At 39.0% G+C, this 23,294-nt stretch overlaps 1 protein-coding gene across 2 annotated transcripts in view; it reads right to left on the bottom strand.

Moving 5' to 3' along the window:
- IFT43 (intraflagellar transport 43) overlaps positions 1–20,298 on the bottom strand; it is a 61,726-nt gene extending 41,428 nt beyond the window's left edge. For both annotated transcript variants that reach the window (XM_014061554.2, XM_014061555.2), the window contains exons 1-3: positions 20,191–20,298; positions 18,701–18,784; positions 10,488–10,549 (exon numbers count right to left, since the gene is read on the bottom strand). In XM_014061554.2, coding sequence (XP_013917029.1) covers positions 10,488–10,549; positions 18,701–18,784; positions 20,191–20,232 — 188 coding nt within the window. In that variant the 5' untranslated portion in view covers positions 20,233–20,298. The remainder of the gene's footprint in view (positions 1–10,487; positions 10,550–18,700; positions 18,785–20,190) is intronic.
- Between the last annotated feature and the right edge of the window lie 2,996 nt (positions 20,299–23,294).

The raw sequence follows: 23,294 nt of genomic DNA, 5'->3' as shown, positions 1-23,294 counted from the left end.
AGATAGTTTTGTTTTCCTGGACTTAATAATAAATAAAGATGGATAGTATGCTGGAGCAGTAAAGACATTAATCCTAGGATGGAAGACATTGACAAACTCAGAGAGGTCATGAAAGATAAGGGCATTTCTATGATAAGAAAGATGAGAATCGTTATAGCATTGTTTTTCTACTCAAAGTATTAATCTATGAAACAATAAAAAAGCAAAAGAGAAGGAAGATAAATATTTTCAAATTATGAATAGTTACTAAGAATAACATGGACTACAAGAAAAACCAGTCAATTGGTCTGAATGAAAAAATGATAGCTGCCTAGATATGATAATCAGCAAACCAAAATTCATCTATTTTGAACATAAGATGTAAGCAAGTGATCAAAGAGGAAAAAAATGATTAGGCTTTAGAAAGTTGAAGGAAAAAGTAGAAGCAACAGAAAAAATGGATAGACTGAATCAAGATTACTGAATGTCCTTGGAAGAGCTATGCATTATTATGGGGGAAAGGGTGAGATAGAAGCTATTATCCATACAGTCACCAGGGACTGGGCCCACTTTACTATCACAAATGGTACAGAATATTTATCTAATCTTTTGTCCAGCATTTGTTATAAATTAAATTATATAGTCTTCCTTATTTTTCCATAGTCAAGTCCATAATAAAAATAGTTTTCATTTTACTGTGCTATAAACTGATCTTTAATCAGTGCATTATTATTCTTATAATTGAATCTTAGTTCTATTGTTTACAGATATTTTTAAAATTATGTATTATGATTTTTTCTGTAGTCTTCACTGTAATTTATAGTATAAACCATTCTGAGACTATTTCTGGAAAGTCCATATATGAATTTAATTATTACCAATGTTCCAACAACTACAAGTCAATGTGGGAATGCTCATGCAAATTTCTTTGTCCCAATAATGGTAGAATTTAGTCGCATTTTCCTTTTCCTTTCTTTCTTGTGTTTTCTATGAGGCAGACATAAATCCAAATTAAAGCATTCCAAAAAGAAAGCTGTCCAGTGCTGCTTGACCATATCCAATAGAACTATAAATCTGTAGAGTTGAAGGATCAAAGGGATCATCTAGTCAAATCAGCTGAAATGTGCAGGAAGATCAATTAAACCATCCATGTAACCTGGTTGTCCATCCTCTTCCTAAAAATCTCTAAACATGAAGAACCTACAATCACTATAGGTAGATTATTGTATACATCTTATAATAATAAGATAATTGTTTTCTTAGTTTTTAAAAAACTAAGTAGCGGCAACTTATTTCTGGTTCTAATTTCTGTGGCCATGCAAAATAGTTCTTTTCCCTATTGCTTTCTTTTAGGTATCTGAACATTATGTTCTGATCATGATGCTACCTCAGGTTTTCTGTTCTTTGGGCGAAGCATTCCTAATTCCTTCAGCCTATTTTCATGGAGTATGTCTTCAAGTTCATTGATTTTATCATCATCTTTATTTTATCATCTTCTGATTTTCTCTGAACCATCTCTAATATGTCACTATCCTTCTGAAATGCCATATGTGGTCTCACCAATGGAGACTAGAGAGTTTGTGTACTTTTTTATATGATCTTCCTCTAATGCAGGGTAGAACATCTAGCAATTGTCTTAGACGACTGACTCATGTTCATTTTGCCAATGGTTATACCCAAGTCATCTTCAGATATGGTATTTCCAAGCCATAATTTTCCCATCTGGTATGTGTGTCCTATTTTTTTCTCTTTAAATGCAAAACTTTATATTTCTCCCTGTTAAAGGGCATCGTGTTCCTCTCATCCCAATCTTCAAACTTGTCAAAGTATGCTGCAATCTAATATAATTGGTGTTGTGAATTGATCAGACCCCTAACCATTGTGTAATTTGTGAATTTAATGAATATCACCTAAATTTGATTTATAAGTGTTGTGAATATCAATTTTCATAATCACTTAAAATGTGGTGACCACTTAAAATGTGTACTCTATTTTGAAAAAAAAAATCTGCTATGCTAGAATCCTGGAATCTAATATTTTCTTACTTCCAAAGGAAGGACAAGATTTGACTTCAACCAAGAAGTATAGACTAATTCCACTGTTGAATAATGATTACAAAATATTTACAACAATATTGGCTGATTAAAGAAATTTTACAGGACTTTATTCAGGATTATCAATGTGTATCATTACCTAAAAAACAATTTAAAAAGCAAAGAACTATATTGATTGTGATAGAGTATTTCAACAACACAATGAAAAGAAGGTAACATTTATCTTTCTTGATGCACAGAAGGCTTTGGACAATTTGAACTGGTCTTTGATGTTTAAAGTTTTGAAAAATACGAATTTGGGGGGGGGATTATTCAAGAAATCAGATGTATACAACCCAAAAAACACATTATTATTAATGGTGACTTAACAAAATCATGTGAAATCCAGAAGGGGTCAAGACAAAGATGACCTTTGCCATTTTTGCTTTTTATTTTAGTTCTATAAATTTTGAATAGAAATCTTATGAGAAATCGTATGAGAAAATAACAGGCTTGGAAATTTAAAACAAGACTTACTAATTAAAGGCTTTGTTGACAATTTAGGTGTTGTTTTTTGCAAGAACCTCAGCAAGGTATTGAACTTTTCATGAAGACACTAAAGAATTTTAATGTATTAGGCAGATTTATAATAAACAAAAAACAAAGATCTTGTTTAAATGTATGAGTGTACAAGCCCAAGAGAGTCTGATGAAAAGGAATGGCTTTAAATTAAGAAAGCAAATATTTAGGGGTTACATTGACCAATATGAATTATATGTTGCTTTGCAATAACTATTTCAAGGTATGGAAGGATATTAAAAAGGATTTATTGAGGTGGGGAAAAGTACAAATATCATTGTTAGATAGAATTTAGTGATTAAGATGAATGGCTTATTTTTATTGAAGACAATTTCAGTCTTTACTATTGATGCATCATTCAAACATTGGAAAAAGATATTTCTAAGTCTGTATGGCAGGGCAAAACTCCAAGAATTTAATATATATTGCTGCAAGATGCCAAAAAGACAGTGGATTAGGTCTACCAGATTTAAAATCATAGTTTGGTCCTTGTTGTTTGGTATAATGAAAGATTGGATGTCTCTGAAGAATAGGAGATTATTAAAGTTGGAAGGACATGATCTGAGATTTGAGTGGCACTGTTATTTATAGTATGACAAAGTCAAGGTTAACATAGATTTTCAAGAAATATTTTGTTAGGAGTGCCATAATGAGAATTTAGAATAGATATAAAGCAAGATATCCTAAAATTCTTTGATGGTAAACGCCGCCAGAATTTTTTTTTTAACAGAAATGATAACTACACAAATTTGGTTGACCTGTGCGCATTTATTGACTTTCTCTGAAGGAGAGGCCAAATTAAAAACTAGTGAAGAATTGGAAAGGGAAGGTCACATTTGTCAATATTATGCTTATGTCCAGTTGACAGAAAGATTTCAAATGGACAAAAAGAAATGTGCTTTTATCAATGAAAACACTGATTTTGAATTGGATTTATGTGCTAGTGAAGAACATATTATTTGCAAACTATTATTGGAAATGAATTTTTATCCAACTATTATTGGAAATGAATTTTTTAAAAGTGTTATAATTAAATGGGCAAAAAACCTGGGATACAACATAATGCTTGATCAATGGGAAATATATGGAGTAAAGAATGGAAAGTTACACTAAGTTATAATATGAAAGATAATGTTTACAAGATGATGTATCATTGGTATTTAATAATAGACAGGTCATCAAACATATATAAGGATGCCAAATATATGTTGGGAATGTAAGCAATTTAAAGGTATGTTTTCTCATCTTTGGTGGACAGGAAAGGAAGCTAAGAAATAGTGGGATCAGATACATATTTTAATTCAGAGAATTCTCAAATTGCATCAGGGGTGGGTTCCTGCCAGTTTTAATCTCTTCTATAGAAGAAGTTCCACAAATATACAGTGCCATTTAGAACCGGTTCCAGCTCCCTCCCCCCGCCCGTCTGCACATCATCAAGATGAAGCGCGAGAGGAGGAATTCTGGGAGTTGAAGTCCACAAGTCTTAAAGCTGTCAAGTTTGAACATCCCTGGGGTTTTTTTTCTAAAGTGTTAGGGGTGCAAGGGTCTTGTAATTTGACAGCTTTAAGACTTGCACACTTCAAATGCCAGAATTCCTGAGCCAACATGACTGGAGGAGGAATTCTGGGAGTTGAAGTCCACAAGTCTTAAAGCTGTCAAGTTTAAACACCCCTGGGAGTTTTTTTCTAAAGGGTTAAATCCTTCTTATATATAATGACTAAAACAAAACTTAGCACTTGAAATGAGCTGTGCCCAGAACAAAAGCAGCAAGTTTCAGTTTATTGATGAACAACAGGAATGGAATTGTCACAATATATTTTACTTTCTAACAACTCCTCTTGACAATTTTACCTTGTCCATCTCACTCTCGTCACATAAATCTCCATTGGCCTCTCATTCCTTCTCTTGGGCTGTTCTGGTGCTAGCCGCCTCCACAGCATCAGCATTCATCAAGGACATCATGGTCGGTTAGGGCTGGCCACTCGTTGTAGTAGTTCAAGGTGCTTCCCTGGTTGTGTTTTCATCGTTGCGCAAGTAGCACCGCTTTTTAGGTAATCTTCCACCTCCAATTTCATCTTCGGCCACCAAAATTGATGCCTGGCGAGGTGGAGCGTTTTCAAGAATCCAAAGTGGCCTCCTAGTTTCGCCTCATGGCTTCACTGTAGAACTTCCAGCCTCAACCCCACAGGGACGTACAGTTTGGACCCCTTCCAGGCTAATCCAGCTTTCATTGTTAGGATAGCCTTGTTATTGTTGAGCCTTGTGTCCGCTGGGAGGGCCAATTTCATTGCTGTCATCAGCTTATCCACGCTTTGGATGGTGACCTGGGCTGCCTTTTGGTGGGAGGAAGAAAGGATGGGGTGAACAACTTCTCCCTTCTCACTGTCATACTGCAGCTTTCTCGACAAAACATCCACCAACAAGGTTTTTTGTACTTGTTGGAGACCTAGGGATTTTGTCTCTGCTGCAGGTGCTACAGGTTCTGGGCTCTTGGGTTCAATCGTCCCTGGGTGGCCCTTTGGCTCCACCAGTGGTAGTGGCCTAAATGCAATCATCAATTTCCTACCGCTGTCTTCCCACTTTATCGTAGGCGTCTACTTGTCAAGCCATGCAAGCCCCAAGATAATTAATTCTGGCATCTTTGGAACCACAATGAATCTGAGAAGCTCATAGTAGCGGCCTACTTGTAACTTTACTAGTTCGGTCATTAACATGACTAGGACCCCCCCCCCACACAATTAGCATTCCATCTACCTGCTCAACCCCAATGGGACAGGCTAGAGGTCTTGTGCATATGCCCAGTTGTTTTACAATTGATATGCTGATTAAGCATCGAGTGCAGCCGGTGTCCACGACTGCTTCAACTTCCCCTACCACCCCCGTTTCGGGTACTTGGAGCTTGGTTTGGAAGGCAAAGGGATGGATGGGTGCACTCACCATCGGGTCATCTACACTATTCTCTTCCTCCAAAGTTTCCCCATTGAGTGGAGTCTTCATCACTTTAGGTTGGGGATCAGTTTTCTGAGGTTGTTGGCCCAGATGACTCTTTTCTGGTGGCATCTGGGGCCTTCTCTTTACCGCGCTAGCAGTTGGTGTGCACGTTTGTGATATTGGGGCTGGAGCCAGGCACTCTGACGCTCTGTGGTCAAGTTGACAGCACTGGTGGCCTTTTATTGGACCCCACGAGGGAAGGAACCCAGTTACATCTCTAAACTTAGGAAGCACTTCATCACATTGTTCCACTATCCATCCTGCAGCTTCCCTCTCATTCATCCCTTCTTCCATTGTCGAGAACATTTCTCTGTCGGAAGGTGGAGTAAGAACCTGTTGGGGCATTGCAGGTGAGATTGGACAGTGGGAGAGTCAATCCCTGAGTTGGCCACTGCCCAGTTATCCGACATGGTGCCATCTGCTGAGGGAGAGCAGGTGCTCACTGGCATCTCTCCCATTCATGGCCTGGGAAGAAAGTCCATTCCGGGGTTGTTTGATTCACATGTTGCAGCCCAAACATCACTTGCTAGCTAGGAGATGATATGGCCCAAGCTCCTTTCTGCTGGTTGGGTTGAATTCCCCATGTTGGTGGCCAAGCAGGCAGCCACGGACATCTCTCCCATCCATGACCTGGGAAGAAAGCCTAATTGGGTGGTGCTTGATTCACAGGCTGCAGCCCAACCATCGATGGCTGACTAGTGAGAGATGCTAGCCAAATCCCTTCCTGCTGGCTGGGTTGAATTCCCCATGTCTGTCTGCAACTCAGATCAGGGGAATGGGTCAATTTACTTGTTGCTGTATGGAAGGAGTAAACATCTCCACTCCAGTCCATTGCAGCCTTTGCTAGGGAAGGAGGGGGGAATTTTCACTCACGTTTGACTGCACAAGTTGGTCTGGGAGGCTCCAATCATCTTGTTGGCTACTGGGTGATTGCTTCAGTCCTCTCAAGCCGTGTGTAGAATTAGCCTTTCCAGCCCCCTCCGGCTGCATCTTTCCAGACACTATAATTCTTCAAATTTTACTCCTCCACAAATTCCTTTGCACTTTGCAGAGAAGCGACTCATCATCAGCTTCTTTTCTCAAGGCTCTATCTTAATTCTTCGCTGATATTTTATGCTGACTGGGTCAGCTCAGTGTTGGGAGTCAGCACCCCTCGCCAGCACACCATGCCAGGGTTGCTGGTGATTTATTTTGAGGGCAGATTCGGGATAATGTCAGCGTTCCAAATATCATCCAAAATTAAATCAGAGTCCAAGGCAGAGTTTTCCTCAAAGTTCCAATTTATTAAGAGAGACATGTTGGCACATCTGTGGAAAACCCGAAACTGAAAGCTTCCTGGATTTTCCCATCCAGTTGAAAGTTCATGATTTTCCCCCCACACCCACCAGTCCATCACATGGTCCAATCTTCCACTGCCATGCTGGCAGTTCCATCCATCCAGTTCTGGTCAGGCTCAGAGGTGTAGAGACAAAGGATGACCTTGGGCTTCTAGGAAGGAATTTTTTATTTTGACAACAACACATTCTACTCCTTACTATTCCCCCTCCCAATTCGCCACTAATGAAAAAGCATAGTAAAATAATAGAGTGTGTGGCAGGCCAAAGATCCTAAAAAGAATGTATTGTTCTACTAAGGTAGACTAAAATTGTGAGCCTTCCACATAAATATTACATTTCTGCATCATAGTTAGCATGGATATTCTATTGCCAAGCTAAGTAACTGAACATAAGTCCCAAATTCAGTAATTAATGCAAGTTAGTAGAACTTGATCAAGTTCCTCTGCCATGATTTCTGTGTTCTAGGCTGAATTTAAGTTGAATTGAATTTAAGAATTCTGCAGATGCACATCTCTAAGTGGTGGTATTCTCTTCAGTAGTAGGCTATGAATGAAAGATTAGGTCAGGGTTAAGTGTAAGTCCTCAGCCATGTCAATTTAGAGCTGGTTGGCATAGCTATCTTCTCCCAATTGATTTCAGTTAGGGAAGGGAAGTATCCACCAATATCAAATCTTGAAACATCTCTGAAAGCAGCAAATAATCTCATGAAATGTTCACTACATTTCTCATATTTTATCTTACTATTATTCTTATAAAAGTTTTATAGACTAATCAGATTATCTCTACATTATAATTGGAAGGCTGAAACACAATCCTGATATTTAAATGCATAAACAATATTAACATTTTCACAAGACATAAAAGCATGCATTAATATACATATGTCACAGCTCAGCAAATCAGCTTAAACCAGTGTAGTGTCATTTCATCTTTAAATCTTGAAGCTCAACATCAACAGGACAGGCTTAGATGGAAAAAGTTAGAAAAACGGCAAACCAATAAATTGCACAGCAGCTTACTCACAACACTTCAGAAAATATGAAACACTGATCAAATCAAGTTTCTGGTTCAAGTATTAGCTAAGTTGCTAATATGAAGGCTTGTATATTTGCATGTTATAAGCATCATTTTGGGGGGAAATCATATCACTATTGCTTCAACTACCCAATCAAATATAACGAGCAAATATATTACTCATATTTTAAGATTCTTTTTCAGGGATAGTTATCACTGGAGAATAGGATAAAAAATAGTGTTTGTATTACAAAGCACTTACAGTTTACGTGTGTAAGTGAACAGAAAAAACTATATACGTTGCTACATGTTAATTTTATAAACAGAGACAAAGACGTGCAAAACATAGAATATAAAAGAAATCTCTGATAGAAGCAGAATGTATTAAGATTTTGAAAGAAGAAATTGGCAATTCTCTCATCCTATCTCATTCTACCCTCTCATCTCCCCAACCTTCATTCATTTAAATTCCTTAACACATGAAAATAAGTGCCTCTTTGCCGTATGACTGGTGATTTCTTCAGCAAGCACATGCTTCTTTCCTGCTTTGTTTTATAAATGTAATGCATGAGCTAATATAGGGAGCCATTTACGGTAAATCTATTTATCAAAAGGTAAATGATGTCATAAAATAACTTTGTACAATTTTCAAAACAGAACTTGAGTGCCCTCTACTGGTTGAAGAACTAATCATGTAGTTGAAATATATCTAGTCAGAGTTCAATATATTTTGTTATAGAGCAATGTAATGAAAATAGTGAAGATACTAAGTATATAAAGAATGCAAACACACTGTACTTATTTGTTCGTGTCCCTTTCATATTTATCTTGGGTTATTCTTTCTTTTTGATATATCCTGATCTATCATGCCCACTATAGTAGTGCTTCTTAAAATGTTTCATGAAACATCAGTGATGCTCAGACAACTTCAACTTATTCCTCCAAGATAGTCCTAAAATCCCATAAAAGGCTTTTCAATTTCATTAACAAAGCAAGCACCGCATCTGGAATTCCATTAGTAGAATATCTTTGGATGAGAGAATATAAGCTTCTGGTGAGAACTAACTCATGGTGCTACCACCATTCCTTCAACATTTCTTTTATAAACATGGATTTTTTCAGCACTTCAATAAACCAAATGTCAAAAGATGATGAAAGATTCTGATTCTAAATCTCATTCCAGAAATTGATGGAAAATGCCATAACGCACTGGGCAGTTTGCCAGGTTCTTTGCAGACAAAAATGCATATATCCTCATATCTAGACTCCAGTGGGACAGAGACATGTGAGATGACAAACACAATGTCTTGTGATCACCTTGGATTCTTCCTCATAAGATCATCTGGCACTGTTTTGGACCTTATGACATCAATGGATGTGGACAGATTTCTTTCTAGGATGAACTGAGTCATCAGTAGATTAAATCTATGCCCCTCCTGGCCTGTTCTATCATTCAATTCAGCCTTTTAAGATAAATACTGTGTTTTCCTGAAAGTAAGACAGGGCCTTATTTTCTTTTGACCCCCGAAATAAGCGCTTGGCCTTATTTTTGGGGAGGTTTTATTATTTTTAAGGTGTAGGCAGCGGCGAGCGTGGTAACCTCATGACTATGTTGTGTTGCAATATTTTTGGGGAGGGCTTATTTTAGCCCATGCGCTCAAAAGCCCGATTGAGGTTATTATCTGGGGAGGTCTTATTTTCAGGGAAACAGGGTATCAAGCAACTGGCAACCTTCCCTTTCTAGGAAAGGCTGGAGAAGTTACTGGGCAGCAATTACTGAGTATTCTGGACGATACGGATATCCGGATCTCTTCCAGTTGGGATTCAGGCTTGGGAATGTTTGAGCTACACTGATCTCCAAGAGGATTCTGGACCCAATTCAAGGGGCAGGTTGTTACTTAAAGTTTTTATTAGCATTAGAACCACCAACTTTAGGTGGCATCAGTTCACACAATATGAGACAGCCAAGAAGGGATGTGATGAGAACCCACTCACTGAGACTAAAGAATGAATTTCTTGGTACCAGCTCCCTCACTTTGGAATATTGTCCCAATATATGAAATCCATCCTTATTATTCAGAAAGGATGTAAAAATTTGCTTTTACAAGGTTTTTAGATGAAAAACTGTTAAGGTTGATAGCAGTTGTGGGATTTTAGTGAGTATTAATTCACCAAAGTATTACACAGTCCAACCACATGCTATCATAAACTTACAACAATTGTAAGGACTGCATTATTTTCTTTCCATTCAAGAAACGTATAGTGTGGGATAGCTTAATGGAATTATATCTCAGAAGACCTAGCTCCTAAAAGAACCAAGAGCTGACATAAATTCTGTTGTTATAGTGTTCTCTTCCACTAGACCCCCATGACCTCAAGCTCTTCTAGAAAAAATGCATGTGGGATGCATTATTGGTTTTGCACAAAACCAAAAAGGCTGAGCCAACATTATAATACTCTAAAAGGTTTCCATTGCCATTTTCTAGGAAGTTGTCCAGATTACAGTAACATCATATTTTGAATATTTAGTTTATTTAAACAAAATTGTACTTACTTATTTACACCAACAAAGCCAGACCACACTCCTTCGCGTATATGTGGTTTAGATGATGGACGCTTAAAGTGTAAAAAAACAATATAAAAGAAAATAAGTAATTATTATTGGTCATTTGTATTCTACATTAGTGACCCAAGAAGGGGACATTTATAATAGCTAATAATTATAATGAAATCAAGAGTTATAACCAATTTTGTTGTATTTAAGTACAATGACAATAGTACTTATACTTAAATATTTTTACAGTCTAAATCAGGTGTCCCCAACCCCTGTGCTGCAACATACTACCAAGCCGTAGCCTATTTGTAACTGGGCTACACAAGCAGCGGGTTGGCACTCAACAAGTGGCAAGCTAAGCCGGCCTGCTGCCTGTGCAGTCTGCTTCCCCTCCCCCTCCCCCGCCAGGGTGACAAGCCTTAAAGTTTGGGGGGGGGGCGCAGGTCTAAATGCTACAATTTAACCAATGGAGTGTTATTATATGTATTGGAAATCTGTCAAGTATGATTTCATTCACTTTCATGTTTTTCTAACTGTATATTAACCTAATATTTAAAAACTTAAAAACCTTACCTTCTTCCATGCACTTTTTTCCCAATGTATGCATTTTAATTCCTACTTTTTCTATTACATCTTTTTGCACTTTCTGTAATACAGGAGTGGGCAACTATTAAAGAATACGTTGAATTGGAGAAGGAAGATAGAGAACGTAACTCTGATAGTTCCCTGAGATTTATCAATGGCTTTTGATGTTACTAGCTGTGGAATTTTTCTTCATTACCTAGTCTGAAGTAGAGGGCTAGCTGAGAAAAGTCCAATGATTCTAATCTAATATAATGTCCTACAAGGACATTACTTGACATATGGACCATTGTTCTACCCTTTGCAAATGGAGTACGCCAGGTTTGTATCATTTAATTTCTGTTTATTAATATCAATTTTTAATAGTTAATAAAAGTCATCTGAATATTTGGACTAAGGTCTTGTTACTATAAAAAAAACATACTGTAAAAGAATATCTTCTAAATATTCAACAAATGTCTCAGGAAACTGAAATACTGTGGATGGGAAAAACCTGCTATCCGAATAAAGTTGGGAGAATATGCTGATAGTACTACAGTACCCTGAAGAAAGAATGGAAAGAATTCTTCTGGTCTCAGTGCCATCTTGGGTGTATAAATTCATTGATTATTATGTCCCACTTGCAGATTTTTAGTTGGCTACTTTGAAATCAGGATGCTCATATAGACAGTTCTATGGTCTGATTCTACAATGCTCTTATTTTTTAAGGTGTGATATCCAATAATGCTTACTGGTTAAAGTGATACAGTTTGAACTGGCTATCAAGCAGTCTAACAATGTTTGTAGATTAGTGTTTTTGTAAGTTTCTTCAATGATAATAAAGCAAGAAAAATGGACAATCATTTAAAAAATCACAAAGAATGGAAAACACTCCTGAACATTAAATTGTATGGGGAAACTCAGCCTTTCCTATAGATATTGAGATAATTGATTTTTAGGTAGACTATAAGTGTGGGAAATAAACAATATTTGAAATTGGAAGCTGTTGCCTGCTGGAAGGAGGAGGCATGACCCAGCATAACTCCCTAACAGGAGCAAAAACAGTCATTCTCCAAAAATAAACAGGGAGAAGGGACAAGCCAAGTGCTGCAGTTTCAACATACCAGATTTCTTCAGCAAAGGGGGCGCAGAAGGGCAGAAGGACAAACAGAGCTTAGAAAGCAGGAAATAGCTTCCTTATATGGGCTTATCCGCAAGCGACAGAGCTCAGTCGACTGGAATGACTGTGTCACAAAATGTGAAACCTTCAGGGGTTGCAGTGAATGGAGTTTTCTGATCTTTAAATTATTTCTCCAGATTCTTAAGATGCCAAAGCCAGGAGACCATAGTGCCAAAAAAGGAGCATTTTGAATTGGGATGCTTTAGGGAAACTCACCACATATGGATGTAAAAGACTACATACACAGAAAGACCCCATACATATTTTTGTCACAGAATATACTGAATTCCAAAACATTGATTAGACGCATTCCCAAGCATTGATTAGATGCATTAAGGCAACATATTTGAGCTACACATATGTACGGTTCCACCACAAATGCGCGTACGACAAAAGCACGTGTGACTAAAGCGCGGTGACAAAACCGCGCCGTCAAAACCGCGGAGACGAATGAGCGCTGAAGCGCGCCGACAACAGCGTGCCGACAAGCGCGCTGTAACATAACCCTAAACCTAACCCTAAACCTAACCCTAAACCTAACCCTAAACCTAACCCTAAACCTAACCCTAAACCTTACCTTAACTTAAATCGCGCTTCTATCGGCGCGCTGTTGTCGGCGCGCTTTTGACATCGCAGTTTTAGTGCCGCGGTTTTGTCGGCGCGCTTTTGACGTTCGTGGTTATGTCGTGCCACGCATATGTACAAGCTGTCATTTATTACACTTTTAAAAAAAATCATATCTCTAATAACTTTTTCCTAACCTGTAAGTAGTTGATACTGCATCTGTATATACCATTATGAAACTTTCCTCAAAGCAAAACTCTCAATTTTCTCTTATACTTTATAGGTAAGGTATTTAAATGAGACATGTTGCTAACTGTAGACTGTTAATGTTTTCTTTCAATAAAAATAGCAGTTATGTATCCTTTAGCAATAGCAATAGCAATAGCAATAGCAGTAGACTTATATACCGCTTCATAGGCCTTTCAGGCCTCTCTAAGCGGTTTACAGGGAGTCAGCATATTGCCCCCAACAATCTGGGTCCTCATTTTACCCACCTCGGAAGGATGGAAGGCTGAGTCAACCCTGAGCCGGTGAGATTTGAACCGCTGACCTGCTGATCTAGCAGTAGCCTGCAGTGCTGCATTTAACCACTGCGCCACCTTGGCTCTTAGAAATATTCAATGTCTATATTAGTTAAAAACAACTAATATCCTAACTAATCAAATGAGGCAACTGTTTCCTTCTTGAGTCTGTAACATATTTAATAGCTCTCTTTGGGTGTTGTAAAGAAATATTAGGCATGCTGAGGGAAAGAGTCGTGTTTTAAGTAAAGAGTCATTAGCCATGAGTGGCTTGAGGATCGCTGAAGATCTTAACCTTCTTGGTCCATTCCTCCACTAAAGGAATGGACCAAGAAACATGTTCGTCTGCCATTTTCTAGACTCCTCCCTCACTTTCTCATTATGTGTGCCATACACACTGGCGGAACTCTATGCTTGATTGTAACAAAAATGCTAAATCACATAAAATACAACTTTTAAGTATAGAATGGCTTGGAGGGTTTGTTGTTAACAGAGCTGAAGAATTATTAGAATAGAAATATGGATTTAATAAGTATCCCACAACCATAAATAAAAATGTGTATACGGTGTAGATAGACAAAAAATAAAGACAAAGAAGAGTACTAGATTCAAACTTTGTGGGAGATAAGAGTTGCAGTCCTAGGCAGGATTTTCTTAAGAATAAACATCCCACTAAATTTAGCAAGATAACTTTCACTTAAATATAAATTTCAGCTGCAGATTAAAACATTAACAAAAAGAAAGTAGTTAATTAATATTTTTAACTTACAAAAAGTAGGAGAGCTTAAAATAAATGGTATCATGGCTGTTGAAGGCAGAAGACTTTAAATGTTGGCATAAACTTTGCAAGAGCAGTTATAAGGGTTAAAGAGTGAGTAAAATTAAGATTGGGCAAAAATAGATTAGTCAAGAATAAAAATGGGAGGATAAAAGTAAAGAATACCTAATTGACTACATCTTTGCAAAGTTCCGAGACATACAATACAGTGATAACTGTAAGGAAAGATAGGATCAAAAGGAATTTCCATTGCAAAAGGTATTCAATCATTTTCAAAGTCTCATCTGATGGGACCATGAATCAGGCCTTCCCTGTCATAGTACCTGCCCCCTGAAATACCCCCCCCCCACAAGATTACAATTATTATTAAAATGAGCATTCAAAATCTGGCTTTCTCCTTGGATTATAAGTGAGTAGAGGATTCCTTAATGGACAACTGATCTGTGAAAAATTGTATGATGACAATAGGTATTTTAGAATTATGTTATTTATCAGAATACTTGTGTTTTGTATTGTTTATATTCTATCATTTAAAATTTATATTGCATGCCATATTGGAATTGGATGACCTTTTATTTAATTAATTAACAATACTGGATGTAAGGGAAGTACAGTGTATTCCTTCACTGAAACTAAACAGGTCTCAGGTATTACATCCGAATAAAAATGCTTTCATATTGTCATTACATTGTATTGACAATACATTTATTCCAATGGAAGTAATCCTTGTTTATGAAACAATATGGATCTTGCAACCTAACTACCAAGTATGTTCTTTCTATAGAAATATTTATAAATCGTTACTATGTCTAAATTACCTATTTATCCAAAGAAGTGTTTTTGCTTAATATAAGCATAGAACCTCTTAAAACTAATCCCTACTTGAAACCTTGAAAAAGGTTTAAATTTGTAGTATCTCTTGTACCTGCTTTGTCTCTTGTCTTGCTTAACTCTAATTGAAAAATATATTTTATTATCCTTATATCCACGACCATGTTGTTAATATCGAAATATCCAAACTCTTTTAGGGAGACATAATCCATGGCACAGTACTGTACAGTGTATTTCAATAGTTTTCAATGTTGCAAGGCCAGCCAATGTGAGGAAAAACAGCATTCAAATAATAGCCATTTCCCTCATCTTTTGGTGGGGTCTGGTTAGAAAGAATTTTAAAAAGTGAAATACATGGTAGAATTAGAATTTTTATGTAACCTTTCCCATGAGCTTGTGCTCAACACTCGGCAATGATCAGTGTACTAACAGTGAAGACCAAAATGAAAAGTAGTGGGAAATATAGATACTTTAAAAGTTATTTTGAGGAGAATGATGAAAAATGTAATTGAGGATAAGGAGATAACCCCAGCAGGCCAAAAATAACTAGGCAGCTATTCAAGGTTCTACAGGCTAAATAAAAGACCTTGGGGAGCTTCAGGCTGAATGAGGCTATAGCTCATTTTAAGAAAGCTGACCTAATTAGGGAACATGAGTTCAGCTACATTTTTCAGATTCCTATTGGAGAATCTGGCAACATACCAAGGGAACAGTTGGAAGTCCAACACTTATTGTACAGGCAGCTGGATGGCTTCAAAAGAAGAAACACTGATCCATTCCACAAAGACTTCCATAGGATGGGCAATACTAATACTGATTCTCCTTTGATGGAAAATATATTTATATATTTAAAGTACATGTTTTGAAGAGAGTATTCAAATAGAAAATCTGTATAGATCTCCATATTTCTGTATTATTCAAAGCACATTGTGTTTCCACATTGAGTTTTATATCCCAGAAGTACATGATACTATGCTTTGGTTAATCTAACTATATGCCCTGAATTAAGTAAAAATCCACAACTAGGTGGAATAACAACAACACTGTAGCACTACTGAAAGTGGACAGTTCCCGTCAACGTTGTTTACAAGAATAATGTCTCTGTTTTGCATGATATAATAAATATTGCAATAATTTATTTCTATGTTTGCTGATTCTTTCTGCTTTGAGTTTTTATGGTTTTAAATTTGCTTGTTTTATATATAATTAATATTAAAACATTTTGTCACTTTGGTTGAAAGAAACCACAATTAAGAAAAAAAAACATTTGAATACCTCCTTCTCAGTCACATAGGAAAAGGAGAAGCATGGGGGGATAAAATCCAAAATTCACTGCTCATTTCAGCCCATTATTATGATGATAAGAATTTAATATTTCATGTGAAAATGAAAAATGTCAAGTCATAGCAGACGTCTTACAGCAAGAAGAAGCTGGGTAAAAATTTTTTTGGCAAACATTATCTAATTTCAGTCTAAAGAGATCATTTGTTCATATTCCAAGGTCTAGAAACACTGCATGGCAGCAAGTATACAATTCTCTCTAATGCCATAGTTAGGCTTTTCAACTTTATATCCTCAGAACCTCTCAGTTATACATGCTGATACTGCATAAAATTGTATGAGAATAGCATTTGAACTAATGTGTCATCAATATAATGAGAATAGTGCTTTTGAAAATTGTCTATTATCAATAATATGTAGAATGAGGAAAAATAAACAATGAACAATTATACTTAGTACAACTAATACACTTCCTGGGCTAGTAAGATTTGACAGCAGTTATTTATGCCTAGATTATACCCTATCCTAACTATTACATGCTCAGTACATGAAATATCCTTTAAAAGTGTCCCCAAGTTGCAAATTATAGCACCTAGGCTGCTAAAGGAAAAGAGATTGCAAGATGTCCATACTGAAATATCTACTCTTTTGATCAATTGCTTATCAAGCATGATTTAAGATGTTGTATTAACTCTTAAAGTCCTACACATCTTAGGGCATGACAATATGAGAATCCATGAGATCTGTTACAAATTTTTCCCTTCAGATTTGCTGAAAAGGTCCTTCTATAGATATCCATGCTGTCAGAGAATTGTCTATTCCTTACACATGTTGATATATTTTTGCATATACCGTATTTATCGGCGTATAACACGCACCGGTGTATAACACGCATTCCCCATTTTAACACAAAAATTTGAGTAAAATTTTTTTTCATTAAAAATAAATGACTTGGAAGCTCGGAACTTAATGTTGGATTAAAATTTATAACATTAGAACATGAATTACTTCCCCACCCTCTTCTGTCACATCATTTTCCCCCCTCTGATCCCCCTGTACCACCTAATCCCCCCCCCCAGATCCACCTGTACAACCTAATCCCCCTGTACCACATAGTCCTGATACCACCTGTACCATATAACCCCACCCCCCATATCACATACTCTTTCCCCCTGCGCCACATAACAAGCCCCCCCACATAAACCCCTATTTCTATATGTTTTTGTTTTCACCACAGTACCTGGCCTGTGTCACTAGCAGACTCAGGTTACTCTTTAATTGCGCTGACGAGTAACGTCCTCAGCGTAACGTCAGGGACGTCACTCGTCAGAAGTACGGTGGCCTCGGAGGGTCCTGAGGAGCAGCCTTTAAAACAGCAGCGCGGGCGGCTGCGGACTCACAGCTGATTGGGAGAATGCCGGCGCGTACACTTGGGACCAGAGAGCAGGCGGGCGGGAAGGTAAGCACCCGCAATGATGGAGAAAAAATACAGGCAGCGGGCGGCTCTCTGGCCGCTGCGAGCCGCTGCTGCTAGGATGGGGTTAAATCAGGCAGCGGGCGGCTCTCCAGCCGCCGCTTGTTCAATGATGGGGTTAAAGCGAACAGCAGGTGGCTGGAGAGCTGCCGCCACTGCTGCAAGGTAGGGGTTATATCAGGCAGGGTAGCTGGAGAGCCGCCGACGCTGCCATGAAATGGATGCTGCACTTCTATGAGTATCATGGGCGCCGGTGAATCAGCTGGAGCAGGCAGTTTGGGACCCGGCGTATAACACGCAGTATCGGCGTATAACACGCAGGCAGGGTTTAAGCTTGCAATTTTAGTTTTAAAACTGCGTGTTATACGCCGATAAATACGGTAAATAAACATTGAATAATTTGTCATTTAACTGACGTAATCGTAAGAAAATATTCCAGTCTGCTATTCAAATTTGCAGTAACTTTGAGGACATTATGACATGCAGCAACCAATCTGAAATATGGTGAACCAAGTAATGCTATTTGATAAAAATTATACCAATGACCAACTTACTAAGTACTTCAAAACATTGTGTTGTAAATGATTACTTGGTAAATAGTCATTCAGAATTTAACAAACCAGCTTTTCCAACTCTGTCACAGATGTATGAAAATATAACATGTAGTGAAAAGCTATATTTGACAGCATGTTCCAGAAGGACAAGAATTCTACAACTAGCAGGTCTCACAATTAGAAAATCTCACTATGGGTATCTGGGCTGCAAAAATACAGACAACTGCCAGACGTCTGCAAACTGCCCAAATTCACTGAGGTAAGATAGACTGTGTAGAAATTTGATAAATAAATACACAACCGTTACTGTATGATATTCTTCTGTTTCTTCTGTTTTGCAATGGTCAACTGGAATTCTGCAATCCAGGAAGGATAGCATTACATTGTTACTTGAGTAACATGTATCCATTTATCAGGAAAGTCAAATCCAAGTCCTCCAGACAATGTTGCTCTATTTAGTTATACCCACCTGTGCAGCCGGAGAGTTCGTCTGGCTAGTGTGGTTTTCTTCTGGAAAGAAATCTTGATGAGCACGTCTACCCATCTTTACTACCTACATGAAGAATATTACGGTAGTTATTCAAAAGATCTGCCTCAGAACTGCACATAATAATTGAATGCAGGAATAATCAATCTGTGGTTAACAGACTATTTTAGCCTGGAGCCATTCATGCATGATGACTTGTAAAAAAAATGATTTTACATCAGAAAAATGAATCCAACAGTAAGCATGTGCAGCGAACAAAAATAGGTATCTTTTTTTCTCAAAAAATTGAATAAAGTGTCAAAAAAGGAGAAAAGTAAGCCATTGCAGAATGGGAAGGAGGAAAAAACAGGCAACACTTTCTTTTCCTCATGGAAGGAAAAGAAAGTGGAAGAAATTAAATTCAACTAGAGAGCTATGTTTGACTTATTTTACAAATTCTTTATGTTACATTTGAAAGATTCAATTCTTTTGAACAAAGTGTTCTGTCCCCAAAATACTAAAGGGTAAGCTCCACTGGATACAGTATAGTTTACTTCTGAAAAAGAAAACGTGTATAAATTCCCTTGCCCGTTAAATTTATTGTGAGAGTAATCAGGGATGAAGTTTTGGTTTGTTTCATTGTCCTTCCTCTTTCACAATATTGTATAGGGACCATTCATAACCATCAGATTTAACTACCATTTCTTTTGATGTGCCTTAGTGTGTTATCAGAAAGAGTTCATTAAGGAGGGAAAGATGGACAAGCTTCACAGCAATGGTTTTGGAGCTATCACTCAGGAAACACCTTTGAGAATAATTGATGTATAACGGGGTGAAAAGTCAAAAAGCTTCACCAAGAAGAGTTAAGGGATGAATGTCTATTGAGATTCTCAGTCATCCAGGTCATGGTTGTCCCAAAGATGCTTTTTCAAGAGGCAACGGGACTTTCTGGGTTTTCTTTGAAGACGTTTCGCTTCTCATCCAAGAAGCTTCTTTTCCCCACCATCCTGTCAGAGCTGAAGAAGTTTCTTGGATGAGAAGCGAAACGTCTTCAAAGAAAATCATAATAAGAGGCAGAGCTTCCCCTGTCAACTTGTAGCAATGATCGAAGTGCGTTTCTGCTGTGACTCTCCGAGAAAAAAACATTCGCCCGGGAGGCTCTGCTGCAAAGTTCGTCGTTTAAAGCCCTTTTAACGACCGGCGCGCCAAATCTGAGTTTGTCAACGGAGCTGCGGCACAAACTTGGCTACGCACCTATCCAGAGAGAGAGACCTACTCTGGGGCCTGGAGAGGGAACTGGGGCTGGGTTTGTGGAAGGCGGGGAAGGCGGGGGGGGGCAAGACCTCAGCCGCGAAGTCCGGCTAAATGCCTGAGGAAGGAGATTCTTCGCCCGCCAAAGGAAATCACGCAAAAGACGGGCTGCAAAATGGGCCGGGGGGGAGAAAACATGTCCGTCCGTTACCATGGCAACCATGTCCTCTCGCTCGCCTTACCCCCTTGCAGATCTCCTCATCCAGCTCCAAATCGTCCTCCATCCCTCAGGCCCAACGTGCCCGGAGCGCGAGATTGGGAGCGAGGAGCCGTTTACTTCCGGAGAAAAAAAAACACCCGCCCTTTAAGCGTCCATAGCAACCACGACTTCCGCTTAATGCAGAGGTCTTCAAACTTGGCAACTTTTAAGACTTAAGAACTTCAACTCTCAGAATTCTCCAGCTGGAGAGAATTCTGGGAGTTGAAGTCCATAAGTCTTAAAGTTACCAAATTTGAAGACTTCTGGCTTAAAGGGTCCGCGGTCATCTTCTGGCTGGAGGATTGGAGTGAAAGGTGCTGACCGTACAGTATTTTTTGCTATCCCCCTGGACGTATTTAATTACGTAGGTGCTAGCAAGACACGTGTTTAAGCATTGCTCAGTCTTAAGAACTACTGCACATATGTCAGGGATCGTGGAGGCTCATTGAGGACAAGTTGTGAATATTAAGAAATCTAAGAACTAAGTTAAAACTAAGGTCTAAATTAACACAAAAAACTAAGAAAAGCAGAGACGTCGAAAGTTTAATGCCTAAGAAGTCTGTGCATTTGTGTTTCAGATGATAAAAATCTTTCACCCTGAACCAAATGCTTGATTTTCAAGAAATTGAACCGAGATAATTTCTCATATTGGAAATTTCCATTCAAGTAACATATTTCCATAATTTTACCTGCTGGAAATTTATTGCTTTTATGCTAGCAAAGCAGTCACACAAATACTCTTTATTATACATTTTTTTCTGATTATTGAGCAATTTGCATAACATGTCTTTTACTATAGCATGCAGATAGTGAAGGTTGATCAATGCATGTTCTTGTAGCTCTTTCTATTACACTGGAATATGTAATGTTAATTGGATTCATTGGGCACTAATGACTCAATCTTTATGAAAAAAGATCACTTCCTTATTTTCTAAATTTTTAAATTGCTGCTTTCTATGTGCATTGTGTTCTTTCTCTTTATACATTTGGAGAACTGTTGTCATTGCTTTGTTTGGTTGCTATATTTTATATTTTGAATATTATTCTCTAATAGAAAAGTAAAGTACTTATTTAACATTAAATCAATTAAAATATTACCTATGGTATGGATGTAAGGAATGGCATATTTCCAACAGGCATGTTTTCATTCTAAGAGCCACTAATATAAAAGTGGAAATAGATTGTCACAGGAAGAGAAATGGTTTAAAAAAAATAAAAAGTCGCAATAGCATTAAGATTCAAGATATTGTTTAGCAGCTGGAAATAACTGGGAAGGGAGGATGATATATAGTAATGCCAAAATATTCAATCCATTCTCCTTTTCCGTTTCAGGAACAAGCTTCCTTGAAAACCGTTCCAACAGGAGCTGCTCCTAAAAGCGAAGCGAGCACTCTCCACCAGAGGGCATTATTCGCTTCCTTGGCTACGCTTTATTCCTATGCTGCAGCGATTTATGTAATAAATAAAATTAATGAAGTGGGGCGGGGTCACGACGTACAGCATAGTTCTTTTTTATTGTTAATTTTAAAGATGCTTAAGAAGAGAGCCTGATTTTTTTTTGGGGGGGGGGGAAATACAAAAAATACAAAAGATGATTTTACAAATTCTAAAAATTAAATTAAAAACAGAACACACGGGCATTCCAAGCCGCTTGCTAAATCAGTTCGCAACCTCACATTCCCAATACTTTACAAACAAAACAAAACGGGAGAGAACATCCAGCTCTTCAAAACACAGCATAACTGTTTCTTTTTCTTTTTTCCTCTTCAAGGTCAACATTTTGTCACGGCGCCGTTTCAGCAACTATGAGACTGAGCTTTTCGGCGCTGTAACATTGTAATACGTTCAATCCATAGTTAAAAATGAGGATCTTTATTAGAATTCAACCGATCTGCCAAGTTTACTTGGGAGAAATCATTCCACCAAGCTTTATATTTGAGTATGGCTCCGGGATGGAATCAGTTCAGTTCAGTTCAGTTGGTCAACTGAAGCCTTTGGTGCTGGGATCATACAGGTGTGCCAACACATAGATTCCACTTGTTGGCCCCACGGGTGATCACGACAGAGTGGCAAAACACCAGCACACAGAAAAAACGCTTGGGATGCTTCGAGGACGCCGCCTGTAATCGAGGCGCCTCGAACAATTTCCGACCAACTTTCCCTATTTTATCTCACGGCCCTGGATTTTCGGGCCCGCCATTCTTCTGGGGAGAAAGGGGGGTGAGGAAGAGAAAGGAAAGACGGTGCAATTCGTGAGGCGAACCTTTCAGCCCCTAACTGATAACTTCGTCGAAGCTCGGGAGCCGAAGCGCTCAGGCGCCCCCGCCTTCCCCAGAGCCCGAAGACGCCCCCAGAGCATTGCGCTGGAGAGAGAAGGAGGGAGGGAGAGAGAGAGAGCCCTCGGTTGCTCCCCCTGTGCCCGGCCCGGTCTCGAAGACGTCATGAGAGGGAGGTATAAAATTTCAGGCGAGAGAAACAGAAGCAGGCAGTGCGCCTGGCGAGAAAAGGCAGAGGAGGCGGACGGCGAAAGGGGGCCGAGGGGAGCTCGGTGGCGGTCGAGAGCGGAACGGCTGGGTCTCGGCGGAAGAAAAGAGGCGGCTTCCATCAGAAACTGGGCAGACGGGCGACGGCGGACGAGCTCCGAGAGCCGGTCAGGAGGCACCGCTAGCAGCTTTGCCCGCCCGCCCGAGCGGAGCTCAGGAGCTCTTGAGGGAAGAACAGCCAAGGCCCTTCAGGCGCGTCTCTTGAGGGGACCCGGTCCCGGCGCATTTCCCACCGGCATGGCGAGCGACGAAGCAGCATGAATGGGCAGCCACAAGGGCTCCCTCGGTCCCTGACACGTGCACTCCCCGTGGAGTCTCCTCGCCGCCTGCCTCCTCCGAAGCTGCCCAGCAGCGCAGCGGGATTGGGAGCCCGGGCGAGACGGTGAAGCCGGCAGCTCGGCCCGATTTGCCCCCCTTGCGCGGACGCCCTCGCCCCCATGGAGAGGAACCCCTGCGGGGCGGAGCGCCGATCCGCTTCCTCCTCTGCCTGGACGGCGGCCGTCGGTGCTTCCTAGGCTCCGGAGTCCAACCCGCTCCCGAGGCC

Source organism: Thamnophis sirtalis, unplaced genomic scaffold (assembly GCF_051295495.1).
Source record: "Thamnophis sirtalis isolate CommonGarterSnake01/CBP01778 unplaced genomic scaffold, rThaSir2_p1.2 scaffold_1, whole genome shotgun sequence".
Classification (NCBI taxonomy): domain Eukaryota; kingdom Metazoa; phylum Chordata; class Lepidosauria; order Squamata; family Natricidae; genus Thamnophis; species Thamnophis sirtalis.
The sequence above is the reverse complement of the archived record's forward strand: the minus strand, read 5'-3'. Positions and strand labels throughout refer to the sequence as shown.